General features: G+C 27.7%; 1 protein-coding gene across 4 annotated transcripts; it reads left to right on the top strand.

The window, feature by feature from the left end:
* The first annotated feature begins 5,056 nt into the window (after positions 1–5,056).
* On the top strand, positions 5,057–17,854 carry Scap (SREBP cleavage activating protein). 4 transcript variants are annotated; one of them, XM_074254324.1, is made up of 10 exons: positions 5,057–5,429; positions 8,762–8,934; positions 9,062–9,298; positions 9,876–10,056; positions 10,158–10,303; positions 10,380–11,842; positions 12,841–13,920; positions 14,464–14,919; positions 15,012–15,223; positions 16,060–17,854. In XM_074254324.1, the coding sequence occupies exons 2-10, from the start codon at positions 8,819–8,821 to the stop codon at positions 16,237–16,239; spliced, it is 4,071 nt and encodes a 1,356-aa protein (XP_074110425.1). In that variant the 5' UTR covers positions 5,057–5,429; positions 8,762–8,818; the 3' UTR covers positions 16,240–17,854. The 4 variants fall into 4 exon arrangements, with proteins under 4 accessions (XP_074110425.1, XP_074110423.1, XP_074110424.1 ...); XM_074254322.1 differs by lacking the exon at positions 5,057–5,429 and adding an exon at positions 7,051–7,268; XM_074254323.1 differs by lacking the exon at positions 5,057–5,429 and adding an exon at positions 7,285–7,624.
* The last annotated feature ends 1,471 nt before the right edge of the window (positions 17,855–19,325 follow it).

Raw genomic sequence — 19,325 nt, 5'->3', positions numbered from 1 at the left:
GATCTTGTAGCTGACAATTTAATCTAAAACCCAATTATTGTTACTACAATGCTTACAATTACTGTCAAGATTCGTAATTATTATTGATTATAATGATCAATAATTAGAAATTAAAAACTGAGAAAATTCAACGTGATAACGAGAAAAGACAAATTTTTAACAGATAATCGATTTTGATTTTAGAATTTTCTTATTTAAGAATTGAATAAACGTACAATATATTTTAATTAATAAAAAAACTAAAAACACGGTTTAAAAACAAATTATCAAAAAAATTCATTTTGCGAGTATAGATATTTTTTAACGTTTTAAGCTCGAAAACGGTGAGAGGTTTCAGGGTCGGCCCGCAGGATCAAACGTTTTTCAAATTTTTTTTTTCCTAAAAGCCATATAATATCAACTGTGTAATGAGGTCAAAATTGTTTTTTTTTAATTTGAAATTAACTTTGATCAAAATTTTTTGAAATTTAAAATTTGTGATAACTTCTTTATTTAATTAAAAAAAATTTTTTGGAAGCCTTTATAGCTCCCGGTAGGTATCCTGGGTGCCATAAAAGCGTAGTAAATTTTTTTTTTTGCATTTCTGACCATTTCAGGCATAACTACGTCGATTCCCGGAAAAAATTTTTTTATACGCTCTTATGCCCTTTCAAGGGTATTTTTTTCGGGATACGCCCTTATAACATCAGTAACGGGATATCTCAAAGTCAATAAAAACGACATTCACAAATTCCGTTTCATAAACTGATAATAAAGTTAACGAAAATAATTATTTTTAAGAAAAATTCGTTTTATTTTTTTTTTTTGGCTCGAAAATTTTTCTACTTCATTCAAGATCACTGATTTCTTCAAAATGATTTTCGTTTTTTTATTAATATAGACACATACATGCAGATCAAGTTAATAATAAAGTTTTTCAATAAAAAACTTATTAAAAATTAATTTTCACGTCAAATGTTGAAGAATTTCCACAATTAGAAGAAATTAATTACAAAGTCACGTAATTTTTGTAACTTCATCTAATTTAGTCCCGACGCAAAATTATTTGAAAGTCATGTTATCAAACCCTCTGCTGCAGGTGAATGTACTTGACATCTCCCCAATAATAATAATGATGATAATGAAAATAATAATAATAATTACAATAATCGGAGGAATGATGTCGAAAGGGATAAGCATATCGACTTTGGCAAGGCATAATTGAATCTGAAATAAGCTCATATCTGTAAGTGAGGCAGTAAGTACCACCAGCAATGAGGCTAAACGCTCTCTGCTATGAGCGATAATTAAATTACATTCTCCTCTCAACCCTTACCCTCATCCTCACCTTGTACCCTACTCATAACAGTAGTGTGCTCTACTCCACAGCACTCACGCATACTCCCAGACTTGAGAGCGCGACGTCACCCGCATACCATTAAACTCACTGCGCTCATGATTAAATTAATTCATACTTTCAAGTTCATCATTTTTTTACTTTTATTTCACGGTTTTCTGACAACTGTAAATTTTTCTGATGCGAAAATTTTATTTTCGCTCACCGGCTGTACTGAGGAAAAATGTTATCCGCAGAAATGAAGAGTTACGAAAACTAAATTGAGTTAACGGCGAATCTAAGATTGAATTCAGATGCATTTGTTGTAACAAGTGGAGATAGTTTTACCTCCGAAATAGATGCTCCTTCAAATCATGATTATCTGCACGTCGGTAACTTGATTTCAGAGTAAATTCAATTTACTAGAGTAATGTTTCTTTGGAAAAATTTTTATTTGATGACAAATAAATTTTTTGTAAAAGTTTGAAAATAAAAATTTTGTTTTTTATTTAATAATACGTACACTGTGTCAATTTAACTGACAGCAAAAGTAAAATATAAAATTGTGACGAACGTTAATTTCAAAATATTTTGAATCAATTACTTATTTCTAGGAAAATTTTTTCTTAATATGCTCATCAGCAAAGAAAAGTAAAAGAATAGTTCTTAGACGTTCAAAAATCACAAAAACTTATAATCGCGTATTCAGCGATTTTGAAAATTAATAAATTTTTTTTTTTTTTCTTAGTTTGATGCAACGAAGAAATTTTAATATTTATTGTAGTTAAGAAACACCGTACCCAGATGTTTTTTGGGTTAAAATTCAAATTCAACTCATTTTTGATCAGGCGCTTGATTTTCCAAAAAAATACGAAAAGCCTTTTTTTGTAGTTTTTTCAAATTCATGTAATGATCGAAAAGAATTTTTTTTCCAAAAAATCAATAGCCAATCTTTGTGGAGAATTTATTTACTTTTTCGAAATGCAGCTCAAATTTTCTGTGCGATTATTGGATATTGCTGAGGTATTGATAATCAAAGACAATATGATCCTTTCCCATTCAAACACCGATATTTCAGCGAGAAATGTTCGTATCGAGGTCTTTAAAAAAAAACAAGTTATCCGGTACATACAGAGATTAATTAAAAAAATTTTTTTCTAAGTTCGTAGACTAAAAAGAAAAATTATAAAAATTTCGAAAATTTTTTTTTCGGTGGTTTTCTTGAAATTACTCGAAAAAAAATTTTGAACTCAGATTCAAAAATAAGACACTTGAAGCTACAATTTGCTTCTTTTATTTTCTACTTTATACGCATTTTTACAATATAGAATCGTAAATTTTAAAATGGAAAATTATCAAAGCAAAAATATTGAAAGTTTAATTCAGAATTACACAGTAAAAAATTTTGCGTCAATGCATCAAAAAATTTTGTGTTAAATATTTAATACTTTTTTGTATTAATTTAACACAATAAATATTAAATTTACACAAAAAAGTGTTAAATATTTAACAGAAAATTTTTTAACACACTGACGCAAAATTTTTTACTGTGTACGATATGACAATTGTAATTTTTGCTAAAATCATTTTCCTGCATATGTTTACAAGTAAATTGAGGAATAAAACTCGTCAATGATTTCCCAGTTAAATTTCGAGTACATACTGCCATCTAAACTTAGATAACAAAACTCTGTTCAATAACTATTCTCACTTATCAGAGTTAGTAAATCGATTACCGTTCATTCTTTATTACCATTACAATTTACAATAGCATTTACCATCACCCATTGCCTCTTTTTCATTAAACCTTTAAAAAATAAATTATCGATACCTACGTGCACATTACATGATCGCACATGAATAAATTGGAATTCTTTCCGGATCAGCTTGGCCATTTAGTTACGGTCAGCGGTCAAGGATAAAATCAACCAATGTAACTCAAAAATTCAAATATATTAATGACAAAACTAAAACTAACATCATTATCTTCTTATCTCTTAATTAGCAAACCGAAAATGACTGTACTTAATTACAGAGTTTAAATTTCCTATGACAGTAAAACTCCGCGAAGTAATACTAAGATTTCATACCAGATAAAAAATATGATAATCATAAACAAATGATTAGTCACGGTTACACCGTGTAAGTTATTGTTGTTTTTTCTTCGCTGTCGCTTATACGGAAATCATTACCATCATAGTAAACATAACGCGCGACCTCGACATCTTTCATGACTCTATTCTTCGTAGATATCTTCACTTGCAAGATTATTTATCTCGGTTTGAAAAATCACGTTATAACTCAAGCCAGTACAAGTGCAAAAACAAAAACCTGTAAGATAAAATTAATTGCAATTGACAAAAAAAAAAAAAAAAAAAATTAAAAAAAATCAATCGACCTGAATGACGAAAACGTGACATTGATTATTTAATAATCGATTAACATTAATTATCTATCGACGCAATCGATTGCGAAAAATTGATCTCGAACTTGATGGAATATTTTTTTAATCAATAACAATTAAGTTGAACGTACTATTATTTGCAACATTGAAATTTTATTTCAAATAAAAATTATTAATTTATTTTAACTCTGCGATGGTACTCGGGTCACCGAGATAGTTCACTAAGGTCATTATTTTGTTATCGGTTATCAAGAGGAGATATTCTATCACGTAATATTGTTACTATGTTACGTTGGTCATTAATCATTATTATGTATTGATTCATTCAATAATCAAAATAATTTAACAATGATAATATTATCGTTCGTTTGAATTTTTTTCTTTTATTTGACGTCATTGTTTACAAAATTTCAGCTAACGTAATAGTGCGCTTATATTATGAGCTAATATTTAGTTGAATTTAAATTAATTTTAAATTCATGAGACAATATTTTAGTAATTATTCAACAAATATGTAATATTTATTTTTTTTTGCTTGAGCATTTTGTTAATCAATAAATCAGTTAGAATTCACTCACTGAAAAAAAGTAAATGAATGATGTAATTTAAGAGAAAAATTGCAATATTATTCTGAAAAATTTTATCGTTTTTAATTTTACTTAAGTCGAGAATATTTTTTCTTGCTGCAAAATGATGAATAATTTTAATAAAAAAGAACTATCTTAAGTTTATTAATGATATAATTTTAAAAGATTGAATCAGTTAATTATTTATAGCATGTAATCTTTCACGAGGAATAATTTATGTTGCTGAGAGATTGAAATATCTCTAGACAATTTAATTATAACTCATAGTTTATAAATATCTTCATAATAAAATTTAATATTTAATTTCTTCTAAAAGATTTTAAACTTTTATTCTCAACACAAAATTTTTAATCCAAAATGATGAATAATTATTACTTTATATTTAATTAATTTTACAGTATATTCAATCGATTAAATGACAAAAGAGATCATGATGAAACGGTCAATAAATCGATTGAATACACTGCATAAATTGATACCAAAAACAGCAAACGCCTAAAAATTTTGATAACAAAATTAAATATTGCATAATTATGAAATATGAAAAAGCCGACAAATATTAATAAATTAAATGCATTTATGAAAGTGTTAATAGATATTCTAATGAAAATTCTGTCTAACACAAAACAGGAATGACGTGTCAACGGGTACATTCCAGGGTGACAAGTAGCAAAACCTGTTACAAATGCATTAATTAAGAATATGTATTTATAAGTAGAATAAATAAACTAAATAAAAGTGAAACTACAGATAGAACTACAAGTAGGAGTGCAAATACAAATAATAAACCGAGACCAAGAATGATTGGAAGGCTAGGGATTGGCTGCCGCGAGAAGGCTCGACTCATGCATTTAAAAATAAATTAACATCTATTGCAGTAAACTCTCTTGCACTTAACACTTATTCCGCGCTCTATATACTCGCGTCGTACGTACGCTCATACAGCATAATATAATATAATACATACGGCGTGCAGCATACAACTAAAACTCAAACAGTAATACTGTAAAGTTAAATTGAAACCGGGCAGTGCACTCGTGTCGTCTCGTGAGTCAAGTCTCCATTAAAACATATTACATCAGAATAGTGAATCTCTTCTCATTTAATTACTGCTACTATATATGTATGTTTTGCTAATTACTATTACTATCAACATTAATATCATCGTCACGTTATTTTAACAGTAATAATAATAAATTATATTTAAAATTTTAGATATCCGATAATTTGTTTATGTTTTTTAATTAAAGAAGAAACATTCGAAAAAGTTATCGAAAATTTTTTAGATTTCTTCTTTATTATTTTGATAGTTTAAATAGACAATTTTTTAAATTTTATTAAAAATGCATCGAAAGTTTTCATGTGTAGTTTTGTTATATCTTCTGCGTATGGATATTTTAAAATTTATTGTGTAAACAAAATTAAGTTTCAAATTTTTTTATGTGTATTTTCTTCAGTGTAATTGATTTTTTGTTAATTCAGTTACAATTAAAAAAATTTTTAGCTATTGATTTTTATTTAATTAATAAAATTTTACTGTGTTAAAAAATTATTACTTTTTTAATAAATCACTTCGATAATTTTCTTTTTGAAGAGTATAACGTTACAATAATTTCAAAGTAAAATTGAAAAAAAATTATTGAAAAATTTTATACTCAAACATTTCATTAAATTATTATCATTATTTATTTATTTTTCGATATACATTTAATAATAATGATATTAAAGTTAGTAGTCACTTTAAAATGTCTTAATTTTATTCAACAAAAAAATTTGTTACGAAAAATTATTTTTAAAAAATTACATTTTTAATTTATTAACATTTCTAAATGTCCATTTATTTAATGAAGTAATTTATTTATTACAAAAATTATTAAAGTGATTAAATATCTGCTAAATTAATTTTCATTAAATGAAAATTTTTAATTTATTAAAATTTCTAAATGTCCAATTTTTTTTTTTCATTTTTTTAATGCAGTAATTTATTTATTAGAAAAATTATTAAATATCTGTTAAATTAATTTTGATATAATAAAATTATAAATTTATCTATAACACTAAAAAATTAGCTTGACAAAAAAATTTGTTCCAAAAAATTATTTTAAAAAATTGGATTTTTAATTTATTAAAATTTCTAAAAGTTCATTTTTTTATTTTTGTAATGCAATAATTTATGTATTAAAATTATTAACGAGAATCAATCTAGCAGATAGGAATTAATTTTAAAAATTATTTTAACAAATAAATTATCTCCAAAAAAATCAGGAAAAAAATTGACATTTAGAAAATGAAAAAAGTAAAAAATGCAATTTTTCAAAAATAATTTTTTCAGGGCAAATTTATTTATTAAAAAAAATTATAATAGTGACAGCTAACTTTAATGTCATAAAATATTAAATATCTGCTAAATTAATTTTCATTAAATCAATTTTGATACAATAAAATTATAAATTAATCTATAACACTAAAAAATTAGCTTGACAAAAAAATATTTAAACCGGCATTAAACAGTTCATCTTCTTAAATAATTTACAAGTTAAATACAATCATACATATGCATTTCACTACTAGTATCATTGTTATATTTATACTGACATATCCACTACATAACATCTATTACATATATAAACACATACATATCTAGTAACATTTAATTTGATATTCGAAGGTTATCGCATAAATATATATATATATATATATATATATATATATATATATATATATATAACGCATGAACACGTGTAATACGACTTTTATTATTATTTATAAAATCTTAAAAACTATAAAACCGAATCTCAACAAACTTTCCTAATTAAAAACTCCTCAACATTAAACATTAATAATAATATCAAGTGAATAAAATAATAAGTAGGACAGTTAATAAAAATATAAGTGACTAGTGAGCATACGACGTAGCTCCTAACCTAAAAGTTGTTAAAAAATAATTACGGCTAGTAACGACGTAAGTTGGTGCCTTGAGTTATTTAAATGTATTTGGCAGTGATCGGCTATTTAATTTATACACAAGTATTTTGTTTATCAGTGATAATAATTTGAAAGGAATATCCATATCTATAAATGCGCCGAGAATGAGTAAAAACATAAACAAAGTTTATTGCAAAATTTATTATTGTTTGTGTACACATGTGCGAGATAAACAATGATAGTGATTAAAATTATTATTTTGTTTATTCTCAATATTAATAATTGTCATTTTTATTTTAATTAACCAGTTTTACTAAATATTAGTGTTACATTAAATATTTGAGGTTTTGTTGTTGGAATACTCGTTGACCTTGCTGTTATTTTACTCACTATGTCGGTCTTGTATGAGTTCTTTTACTTGTTTAAATTTATTTATTTTATTTTATTCATTATCTGCTGATATTTCTGCTATTTAAATTTAGAATTAAGGATTAAAAAATTGATTATTGTAATTAACATAAAACTGACATTTATTATGATCATCTTGTCAAACTGATTGTAGTATTGTAAAAATTATTGATAAATATGCTGAAATTAACAAATATTTTATAATTTTAAAAATTTTTATGATGAAAAAAAATTTATACAAAAATATTGTACAAAATTATGACTAATTTTTTAAAAATAATATTCAAGTATTAATTTTTTTTGTTACATATATTCTCAAAGTTATTAATTTCAGTGTTATTATTATTATTATTATTATTATTATTGTTATTGTTATTATTATTATTTATTTATCAAAATTTTTAGACCCTCAAGCCTTAGTTCCCTAAGGGCCTTACATATAAATGAATGCATAGTAGTAATAATAGTAATTAAACAGTAATTGAAATGATAATAAAAAACAGTATAGAAAAGTAAGAAAAGTAACGTTGTCTCAAAGCAAAGTCTATCTAAGTTACCATCTAATGACTTTTGCTAATAAAACAAAGAATAGAAAAAATATGAATTTGAATATATACACTGAAAAAAAAAATTAACTTGATTCAAGAGAAAAATTCTTAAACCAAGAAAGTAATTTTGAAGAGTTTAATTGCCTTGAATCAAGGCGAAAAATTCTTGAATTAAGTAAAATTTACTTAAATCAAGAAACATTTTTTAGTTTAAGAATTTTTTTACTCAAATCAACAAGATAAAATTCTTCAAAATTATTTACTTGATTCAAATAATTTTTTTTTTCTGTGTAGTTATTATAATTACTTATCGTCTTAATCTACAAAAAACTTATAACATCGACCAGGAGTCGAGCCTGGATCTTTTGGTTACGCGCCATGAGACCTCATATCGGTAAAATATTATGGCGAAGGAATAATAATGAAAAATTAGTCATTGTTCGAGAAATGAATCGGGCACATCTGCTGATAATAATAACTAAATTTGTTAACTAAAAACACCGGTCTATAGAGTCATACATTAAACACATTATTGTTAATATTACATATAAAATTTTGGTTTATTTTTTTCTAGTGATAAAGATTATTGGATAACTGTGAGAAATGTTAATAACATTATCTCTGACGTGAAATGTCCCGAAGTCTGCCAGACAGAGTAGCAGGGCTCTATTATGCCCATGGTCTTTTTTGCTCATCACATCCTGTTGCAATACTATCATTGGCAATTTCTATTATATTAATATGTTGGTAAGTAATTAATTAATTGTCAATAAATTATATTAATAATAAGTATGATTGTTATCAAAGTATTACCAGAACTTTGACAGGTTTCATTAATCATTCATTAAATATTGATGATAAAATATTTTTTCAGTTACCCGCTGATAAACTTGCCAATGCCTGGCAACACACCCAAAGTAGTTATCAATACGACAGTGACAAATGGATCAAATAGATCCGAAAGTTCATTACTCTACGTACAACAAGTGTCACTGAGAATTGGAGTGGTACCATGGGCTGAAGACCTTGCTCTATCTGATGCTTTTCGAGCGCCGCTTTATGAAGTTTTCAATCTGCTAGAAATAATACAAAATTACCAGGATCCAGAGACGTAAATGATCATTTAATATTGATGATTATGATCCCGTGGAAAAAAGAGTCGAAATTCCTCCAGTTATTCCACAAAAAAAAACCTCAGGAATTTATATTTTGACACAAATATGAATTCCAGAAGAATTTAAGATGGAATCATAAAAAATAATCATTGTTAGGAAATTAATAAAGTAGAAAAATGTATACGCGAAATCATTATATCATTAATTAATTTATTTATTTATCAGATCATGGGATTACATCCCTTGTGATCATACACCGTAAAAAACAAGTAACTTAATTATTAGTTTAAATTCTACTATTATCCAAAAATAAAAAAGAAAATTATCGATAAAATTATAGAATATTAATCTACATATCATGATTTTATGAATTTATATTACTACTTTATTAATTTTCTATCGATGATCATTTTCTATGATTCCACCCTGAATTTATATGAAATTCATATTTGTGTCAAAAAATAAATTCCTGAGAATTTCTTTGCATAATCCCGGGAAATTCCGCAACTTTTTTATACGAGATACTTAATTAAATCACTAGACCCCTGGTTTTATTAAAAAAATTTTTTATAGACTAAAAACTCTCGGTAATGTGTGTCTTCACATAGAGGCTGTCAAAAAAAGAAATTATAAAAAATCTGAAATCTTACCAGAGTACAATTGTCTTGTATTGTCACCGGCAAATTTATGGCAACAGAGCATTGAAATGTTCAACCGCGACACTGATATTTTGGGTACAATATTTTCTTACCAGGTAAGAATTAAAATTATGCTTTTATAAATTTTATGATAAAAATTTATACAGTAATGAATTTTTCCAGAGCTAAATTAATTGAGGGTTTTTTCTGCCAACAGAATCTTCAGAAGGGCAAAATAAGTCTTGCGGAAATGGTATTTGGTATGAATTTAAAAGAAACTGGAGTAAGACGTTATCCAGTGCGTGTAAGACAAAGAATACTGCAATATGCAGTCACTATTTTTCTTAAAGAATATAATCCAAGGTAAAATTATTTATTTGTAATTAAATTAAATGTTTATGAATAGTATTTATCAACAACAATGTATTTAATTATTTAGGTTCATTGAAGGTTTAAAAAATCGTTTAACAACATACTACAACCTCCACCAATCAAAAGAAAAACTCGGCAACACAAGCTTGCCTCCTGATGAGACACTTCACATATTCTATCCCGGGGAATTTAATTACAGCGACTTTTTTCCCTTGATGATGACATTCTTCGCTTTATTTTTCTATGTCTACTTCTCAGTCCGTAAAATGGAATTAATAAAGTCGAAAGTCGGGGTGGCATTCAGCGCGACATTCACGGTAATATCATCGCTGTCAATGACCGTGGGAATATGTTTTTTTTTCGGACTGACCCTCAGCCTCAGCGGCAAGGAAGTATTTCCGTATTTAGTGATAATAGTGGGACTAGAAAATGTCCTTATATTAACAAAGAGCGTGGTCAGCACGCCAGCTCACTTGGACGTAAAGATCCGAGTAGCCCAAGGACTGTCTAAGGAAGGTTGGTCGATAACCAAGAATCTGTTAACCGAGGTAACGATTTTAACCATCGGTCTCTTTACATTCGTGCCAGCGATCCAGGAATTTTGCATATTTGCCATCGTCGGTTTGTTAAATGATTTTTTCCTGCAAATGGTATTTTTCTCAACCATCCTTGCCGTCGACATCCGACGAACCGAGTTTTCCAGCGACAACACAAAGTTTCACTTCACAAACTTCCCGTCAATGCGCAAGCAGCAATTTTCCTCGACGATTATAAACCACAGCAATAAAAAGCCGAACATAATTCGTTCAAAGTCTCACCCACGGTTAAACGGCATGACCTCATCCGGACCAACGAATGTAATAGCACCGACGTCACAAAATACTTACACGCTGGTGAAAATACCGAAGCGACTGAGATTAGTGCATTTTTGGGCACGTACCAGGATTTTCCAGCGCGCGTTTATGGTCTGGATGGTTGTGTGGATTAGCATGATAATTTACAACTCGGGGATAATAGAACACTTGATACACCTCAGCGATACGCTGAAATCCGACTCGGAGATGTACGGGTACACGGTTGATAGGCCGCGTACCTTTAAAAATTACGTTGAGCTCAAAACCACAAAACCTGTTATCGCGACAACTATCTTGCCCAGTGTCTTTAATAATAGTAACAATATTAATTTTATTAATAATAGTAATAGTGATGATAGTAATCATTTTAGTCAAAGTGTCGGTACCAGCAACAATAATCGAGGACATGATACAAATAATATAACAGAAGAATTAAACAAATTGAAACTTGTTGATTTTCCGCCATGGAACCGGCTGTCGCTTTATTACTGGTCGTCTATTCTTGCTATGTATAATATTTCAATTGCTGGCGAACACATCACTGTTCTACCGACTATTAAAATAGCTCATGCTGTTAATCCACAAGTTGCTAGGCAGATAAGCAATCCTGATGATATTCAGCAATTTCAATGGCAAAGTTTGGCTACTGCGGCTTTGGATCCTCTTGATTTTTCTGGTTTGTGCTTTATTTACTCATTTATTATAAAAAATTATTATAGTTGATTTTTATTTTTTCATCAATATTTTTATCAGGCCCTACGAATTTTTATAACACAAAAATTAACTAATACAGAAACTGATCCTTACAAATTTAGAATTTTCTTGTCAACGTTTTAATTAGCAAATTGTCTAACTGCGAATTTCAGAAAATCTTTTATTTATGAGAAGAAATAGTAAATTGAAAATTTATTTTTTATTTAAAATTTATTCAATATCTGTTATATTTATAATATTTTTGTTTAAGTTACTTAGATAATTTGTATTTGGACTATTGCTATCTGAAAATTTCAAAAAATCATCAACTATAAAATTTGATGATAAATTATTTTTTAATTAGAACGTCATTGTAATTATTTATTATGGATCTGAATTTGGATAATTTTAGTAATAAATTTTCTAACATTACAAGTTAGTACACTGAAAAAAAAAGAGCAATGTTGTAATAAGAAGTTCATTTATTGAAAATTTTATTTCTTAGCAAAAAAAATTAAAAATTTTTTCACAAGAACTTTTTTGTCGAAAAATAGTTTTTTCCAAATCAAAAAAAAATTTTTTTAAGAAGAAAGTTACCGGAAAAAAAATTTTTATTTTTTCAGCTAAGAAATAAAATTCTTGAAAATTTACAACAAATTAATTTCTTGTCACAACAATGTCCATTTTTTTTCAAAAGAAATTTTTTCTCTCAGTGTATTAAAATATAGGGTATTTTAATTTTAATTTTAATTTTTTTTTTTTTTTTTTTTTTTAAAATGCATAAAAAAAATTAACAATTAAAAGAAAAAGCTGATTATCAGAATTTAAAAAAATTTTTTAAATAATTTATGAATTTTTTAAAAAATTGTGATATTCCATTTTTTTTTTTAATTATTCGTTTTTTTATTTACTTTTGTGGATAAATCTAATTAATTAAAAAAAAAAGTTTTCAATTTTTCTAAAACTAATTAAACATTACAGATATCGAAGTACCAACAAGAGAAAGCCGGGGCTTCAACACAGATGCGCCCTTCGTCCCATCTAGTCCAATGGAAATATTTCTAGCAACCCTTCTTTGCCTCGTGAGCGTAATCGTGGTTGTCTATACAATGGTCGTGTTATACAGATGCATTTGCACGCGAAATTACGCAGAATGGCGAGCAAGCTGGCACCAGCAAGAAAAGTCTCAAGATTCTTCAACACAATTGGTACTAGAAGCGCTGCCTTTAGTACTCCACGGTCACACTCAGGAGATCGAATGCCTGGCGACTGACGGAAACACTATCGCCAGCACCTGTCTCGCAGGTCACATCAAGGTCTGGGACGCGACTACCGGCGACATGCTTTCTCATATAGACCGAAAGAAATTTTTCAGCACCCCGCACCGTGATGCGATAAACGCGACTCCGGACCCCGACGAGCTGATGTCTGATTACGAGAGTGGATCTCCGCCTTCGCTAGGTGAATTCGACTCCCAGCACTCTTTCGGACTCTATTCCGCAGCCACGGGTCCGCAGAAGTCTCCTGAATCCAACAACTACCAGCGCATAGAGCAGATCAAGAAGCGGCACTCCACTCATTCCCTGGACTACGAGTACCACCAGATAAACGAGTTCCCGCAAAACGAGAAACGTAAATCTCTCGGTCGATTATCCAACCGAGGGTTTGAATTTCCTGACTTCCGTCCGCTTATCAACACCAAATTCAATAATTCACCAGTGCCTAATTCAGCGCAGAAGAATTATGAAAACGGGTTTGATTACGGCGATAATTACAAAAAATTATTCACTGAACACATCAAGACACTTGACGATATTGATAAATGCGGAAGTAGTGAATATTTAACTGGTAGCACCGGTACGCTTAACAACGACTTGTTGACGGACAGTGCTACGTCGTTAAATACTAACAGGACAACTCAGTCCTATAATATCGCGCCTATTTGGTGTGTAGACTACCAGGACAATATCATTGTCGTCGGGTGTGCCAATGGAGCGCTGGAGTTCTGGGAAGGCACTACCGGACTCTTGAAGTGCTTCTTCGATGACGGGTCTGGTTTAGGTATGTATGTGTTTTAAAAAAAAATTTTTCTTTAGGAACAATATAAGACAAGTTGTGGTAACAAATTACTATACTGCTAGCAACTTTGCAGTAACTATGTGACTTGTGAACTGTAAATAAATGAAATTTTGCTTCATTAAATAATAATTTTTGTTAAATTGCACTGTACTTTCTTAACTATTGAAGTTTTCAAAGATATAAGCTCATCCCGATGTTGCACTCATCAAGAGCTTTCATTTGCGTACCCACATGCATTTTTTATATATTTTTCATATATACATATATATAAATATATAAAATATATGAAAAATTGATGTGAGTACTCAAATGGAAGGTCTCGATGAGTGTAATAACGGAATGAGCTTATATCTTTAAAAATGTCAATAGTTCACAAAATACAAGTTCATTTATTAATTATTAGTGAAAATTTTTGTCATTAAAAAAAATTAAATTAACTAGCAACCGTGCAGTCACTATCAATAAAATTTTTCTAAAAAAAAAAAAAAGAATTCTATAAATTAATTATTAATTTATTTTGTCTAGGTATATCTGCAGTAAAATTAGTATACAATAGAGTAGTAGCAGCGAAATTAAACGGCTCCGTGGATTTCTTGGAGCTGGAACAGCACGGTGAGGGCCATCACGTGGGCTGGGGTTTCACTTCAGGTCGCAGGACACATGTGAGGACAGGAAGCGCTGGTTCGCCGATGGATCTCAACCTGCAACCTCCTGCCAAAGAAGAGTTTAGGTGCATTAAAAAAGGGTCTCATAGAGCGCACCAGCAAGCCATCACTGTTTTGGACAGCGAAGGCGGTCGCGTGGTCACGGGTAGTCAAGACCACACGCTGAAGGTATTCAGACTAGAAGACCTTGTTCCTATGTACACGCTGCATGGACACTGTGGTCCCATTTCTTGTCTATTTATCGACAGAATCAGTCCTATGACCTCAGGTAGTGGCTCACAGGACGGACTTCTTTGTGTCTGGGACTTACTTAATGGTAATTAACAATTATAATTTTAATTTCATTTGTATTAGTGTATTCTTTTGCTTACTGTGATTATGATAATTTATTTTGTTTTCATTACGCAGGTACTTGTGTGTACAGCATACAGGCACACGATGGTGCAATAGCTGCAATAACTTGTTCAGCGTCTTATGTAATAAGCATTGGCACTGATGAGAGACTTTGTGTTTGGGAGCGTTTTCAAGGCCATCTTTTGCATACCCTACCTGCTCATAGGGCGGCTTATAGTCTTCAATTAGTTATGCTAACGCATCAATTACTCATTACAAGCAATCAGGTACTTTAAGTTATTATTTATTATGTTATTCATAATTGTGGTAATTTTTTAGTTTCACGATTTACAATGTACAATACCTTAACCCATAAACATGACCTTTAGAATTTTTTTTTAACAATTAAATTTAAAAATAAAAAATTAATTTGCGATAAGATTTTTTTTCTAAACTTTTGTAATTTTCAAATGAAATAACTTGAAAAAAAAAATTGATTTTTTATTAAAATAAAACGAGAAACCTGCAGTCACTATGTGACTGCCGCGACTTGTGAAATATAAAAAATTAAAATTTTGCTATAATAATAAATTTATTTAAATTACACTGTACTTTCGTAAATATTGACGTTTTTAGAGATATAAGCTCATCCTGACGTTACACTCATCAAGAGCTTTCATTTGAGTACCCACATACATTTTTGATATATTTTTCATATATAGATATATATAATATATATAAATATATAAAATATATGAAAAATTGATGTGGGTACTCAAATGAAAGGTCTTGATGAGTGTAACTTCGGGATGAGCTTATATCTTCGAAAATGTCAATAGTTCACAAAATAGAAGGTCATTTCTTAATCATGTATCTAGAGATAGAGAATTTTCGAATGCAGCTTAAATATTTATCATAATAAATTGACTATCAGTGAGAATGAAATGAAACCTTGAAAATATTTATTTTACTTGACTAAAAAGATGAATTAACTTAAAAAATATCGATAGTAATTACTTCGGTATTATCTTCAACTTCTTAAAATGAAAATATTACTAACAATAAAATAGTTTGTCTTGAATAAATAAATACTAAATAACAAAAATAAATAAAATGATTTCAGGGCTCTCTAGTTGTCTGGGATGTAAGGACTGGTGAACCAATGAGAGAAGTAAGATTGGGCCACAAAGACAGTTGTGTGTATGTTAAACAAATGCTGGCGTTGCGAGACAGCATTGTTTGTGACTTTGGCCGGCAATTATGTATTGTCAGATTCCCCTTGGTGTCTGATAAACTAGACTGAGATCAAATTTGTCAGTGTAAATAGCTAGTAATTTAATTTTAATTATAATTATTATAATTACTATGTTTAACTATCAACTATAATTTCACTGTCATCCTTATATTCTTTTATTCAATCTCGGCATCTATTGTTTCTCAGATCATTATAATTTTAATTTAGCAATTAGATTTTTTTAAGTTACATCGTCTGTGTATCGTATGCGTACGATTTAATTACGATTGTCCAATGGCTGTGTAGCGTTAAAACATTTTTATTTAGAGATACAAGTCGTTAAATAACATTTATTGAATGTCTAACAATGCAATTTTAATTAAACAAAATACTACATATTTTTTTTTTTTTTTTTTTTTTCCACAAAGTAGTTTACCGTGTAAATAAGAATAAATTTTAACAAAGAAATCTGAGGCTAAATCTTTTAAGGGGGATAATAGCCACTGTGAGGATCGTAAAAATAGGTGATTTTTGGGAATTTTTTTGACAGAGAAAATAAAGGAATTTGGGGATCAGATTTTTTTTATTTTATTAAAGGTACATTAAAGATTATTACCCTAAATTTTTAATAAAAAATATTTAATTATTACAAAGTTATTAACTATCTCGTAGAGAACTAGAAAAAATTTCCTCATCCATGGTCGGTTCGACAACTCAAAAACGAATCATCTGAAAATAAAAACCCAAATTGCTTTTTAATCAGTCAGGATGTAGTTATCGTCACACGTACGGAATTTTGAAAATTTTCATTTAAAAAAAAAATGGCGACTGATTGAAAATTTTTTCACTATTCATACCGTTTTTTTTTTTTGTTTTAACCCAGTTAAAAAAATTTTTAAAATAAAAATTTTTTAAATTCCGTACGTGTGACGATAACTACATCCTTACTGATTAAAAAGCAATTTGGGTTTTTATTTTCAGATGATTCGTTTTTGAGTTGTCGAACCGACCATGGATGAGGAAATTTTTTCTAGTGCTGTAATAATTAAATAATTAAATATTTAATAATATTTTTTTCTAGTGCTATAATAATTAAATATTTTTTAATGAAAATTTAGGGTAATAATCTTTAATGTACCCTTAATAAAAATAAAAAAAATCCGATTCCCAAATTCATTTATTTGCCCTGTCAAAAAAATTCCCGAAAATCACCTCTTCTTTTCAATACAGTGGTGTTGATAAAAAAAAATGAAATAAAAAAAAAATTTTTTTTTTGGGAAATTTTACAGTTGCTATCTCCCTTAAAACTCTAAAATTAAGTAAATTTGTTAAATTTTAAAAAATATTTAGTAAAAGTACAAAGTCCGTACTTTTGTTTTAAAAAATCATATTTTTGTTATAAATTATATTTTTACTCACGAAAATAATCTTTATTTAAAAAAAAAAAAAAAAAAATATTTTTGTTATAATTAATATTATTATTGTTATTATTAGTGCTTTTGGTATGCATGAATGACTAATTAGTTAAATGTATGCGCATCACGTAGACTGATGCAATTATCCGTGCCTTCATTACATCCGTCATTAAAGTAATAGTAATCATAAAATTAAATTTATAAATATTTGATAAATAGACAAAAAAAAAAAAAATAACTGTACAGAATAAATAGAAGTAAATTTATAATTCAAGACTTCTAATTAATATTTTGTTATTGTCCCAATAAATAAATTATATGATACTAATACTAATATAAATCAATTTATAGACGTTGCAATCATATGTGTTAAATATTAAAAATACTGTGATTGAGTTATTTTTTTTATAAATACACAGCTTTAATAATTACTCAGTTGTTTATTTTTTTATTTATTCACCAGAATTTACTCATAAATTTTTAGGATAATTAATTAGCGCTCGTAAAACTAAATATCGAAGGTAAAATATTAAATAAAAATATGCACGGGACAAAATTGATAAGCATTGTAATTGATTAATGATATAAAAATATTTTATGTAACGTAAATATTAAAATTAATCTTAATCATATTTTAAATAAATATATTTATCATGTAGACAAATGATTAATTTTTATACAAATTATATTTTTCTATGCAAATATAGAATGATTAATTAATTAAAATAAATTTCAGAAAATTCAATTAATAAAGTATCAAAATATTTATTATTCAAATAAATAAATTAATTAATTTATTGAAAAGTTGTTTAATATTCATCAGTCTGAAGATTTGTTATTACAGCAATTAATTATTATTATTGTAACATATACATGTCTGACTTATCGTTGATTTAAAGCGACAATTTTTATGTATTGTTATTACTCATGAATATGATAAAAAATTATTCGATAAGACATCCAAATAAATTTAGTAATTATATCAAAAGAAAAATAATATTAAAGAATCTTTCTAATTCGTATCCACCGAGAAATATTAAAATTTAATTGAATATTCTTTTTGTTTATTCACGATTAAGTTCGAGACTGTTTACTTCCATAACTCGGTAATCGCAAACCTAACAATCATATTAAGGTAAAGTTACATAATTTGGCAAATATTCGCTAAGATTTTTCTTATTTGACTACTTTAAATGCTGTAAACAACTTGAGAAATATAATATAAGACTTTGCAATGATTATAGAGCTAGATATTTAATATGAATGTGAATAAGAGATAAAATTTTGGTCACTCCTCTCTTGAGTGCTCTGATAAAAATTCACCATTTATTAAATTTATTAACTTGTTTTAATATTTTTATTGCATTATTGTTAAAATATTTATATATTTAATGATAGATATCCGATAGGTAATTTTCTTGTAGTAAAAAAAAATTAATTCTATCTTATTATATTTAGTTTCTGAAAATATTAAAGTACAAAATTTTATTTCAATAGCACGTGACTTTTTTCTATTATTTTGGTAAGTTATCAACTATGTTAAAGCTATAAAAAATTTATAGTATGAATGAAAAATTTTAAACAAAAAAAATTTGATTATTATTTAGTTTCTTAGACCACCTGTTTTTTTTTTTTTTTTTTGGTAATTATTTACAAGTGGGGTCAAATTTATTTTTAGCCATATCTAGGTAAAAAATTCAAATTTAAAAATTTTTTTATTCTTCTTGTTTTTATGGCGGA

The sequence above is a fragment of the Cotesia typhae genome, unplaced genomic scaffold (genome assembly GCF_013202065.1).
Source record: "Cotesia typhae breed Kobodo isofemale line unplaced genomic scaffold, CoteBio_Ctyphae scaffold_13, whole genome shotgun sequence".
NCBI lineage: Eukaryota > Metazoa > Arthropoda > Insecta > Hymenoptera > Braconidae > Cotesia > Cotesia typhae.
The sequence above is the reverse complement of the archived record's forward strand: the minus strand, read 5'-3'. Positions and strand labels throughout refer to the sequence as shown.

Coding starts and splice junctions, on each gene's coding strand:
- Scap (XM_074254324.1), top strand. CDS start 8,819: ATGTCCCGAAGTCTGCCAGACAGAGTAGCAGGGCTCTATTATGCCCAT. Junction 14,920..15,011: donor TGTCTGGGACTTACTTAATG/GTAATTAACAAT, acceptor TTCATTACGCAG/GTACTTGTGTGTACAGCATA. Junction 15,224..16,059: donor TACTCATTACAAGCAATCAG/GTACTTTAAGTT, acceptor AAATGATTTCAG/GGCTCTCTAGTTGTCTGGGA.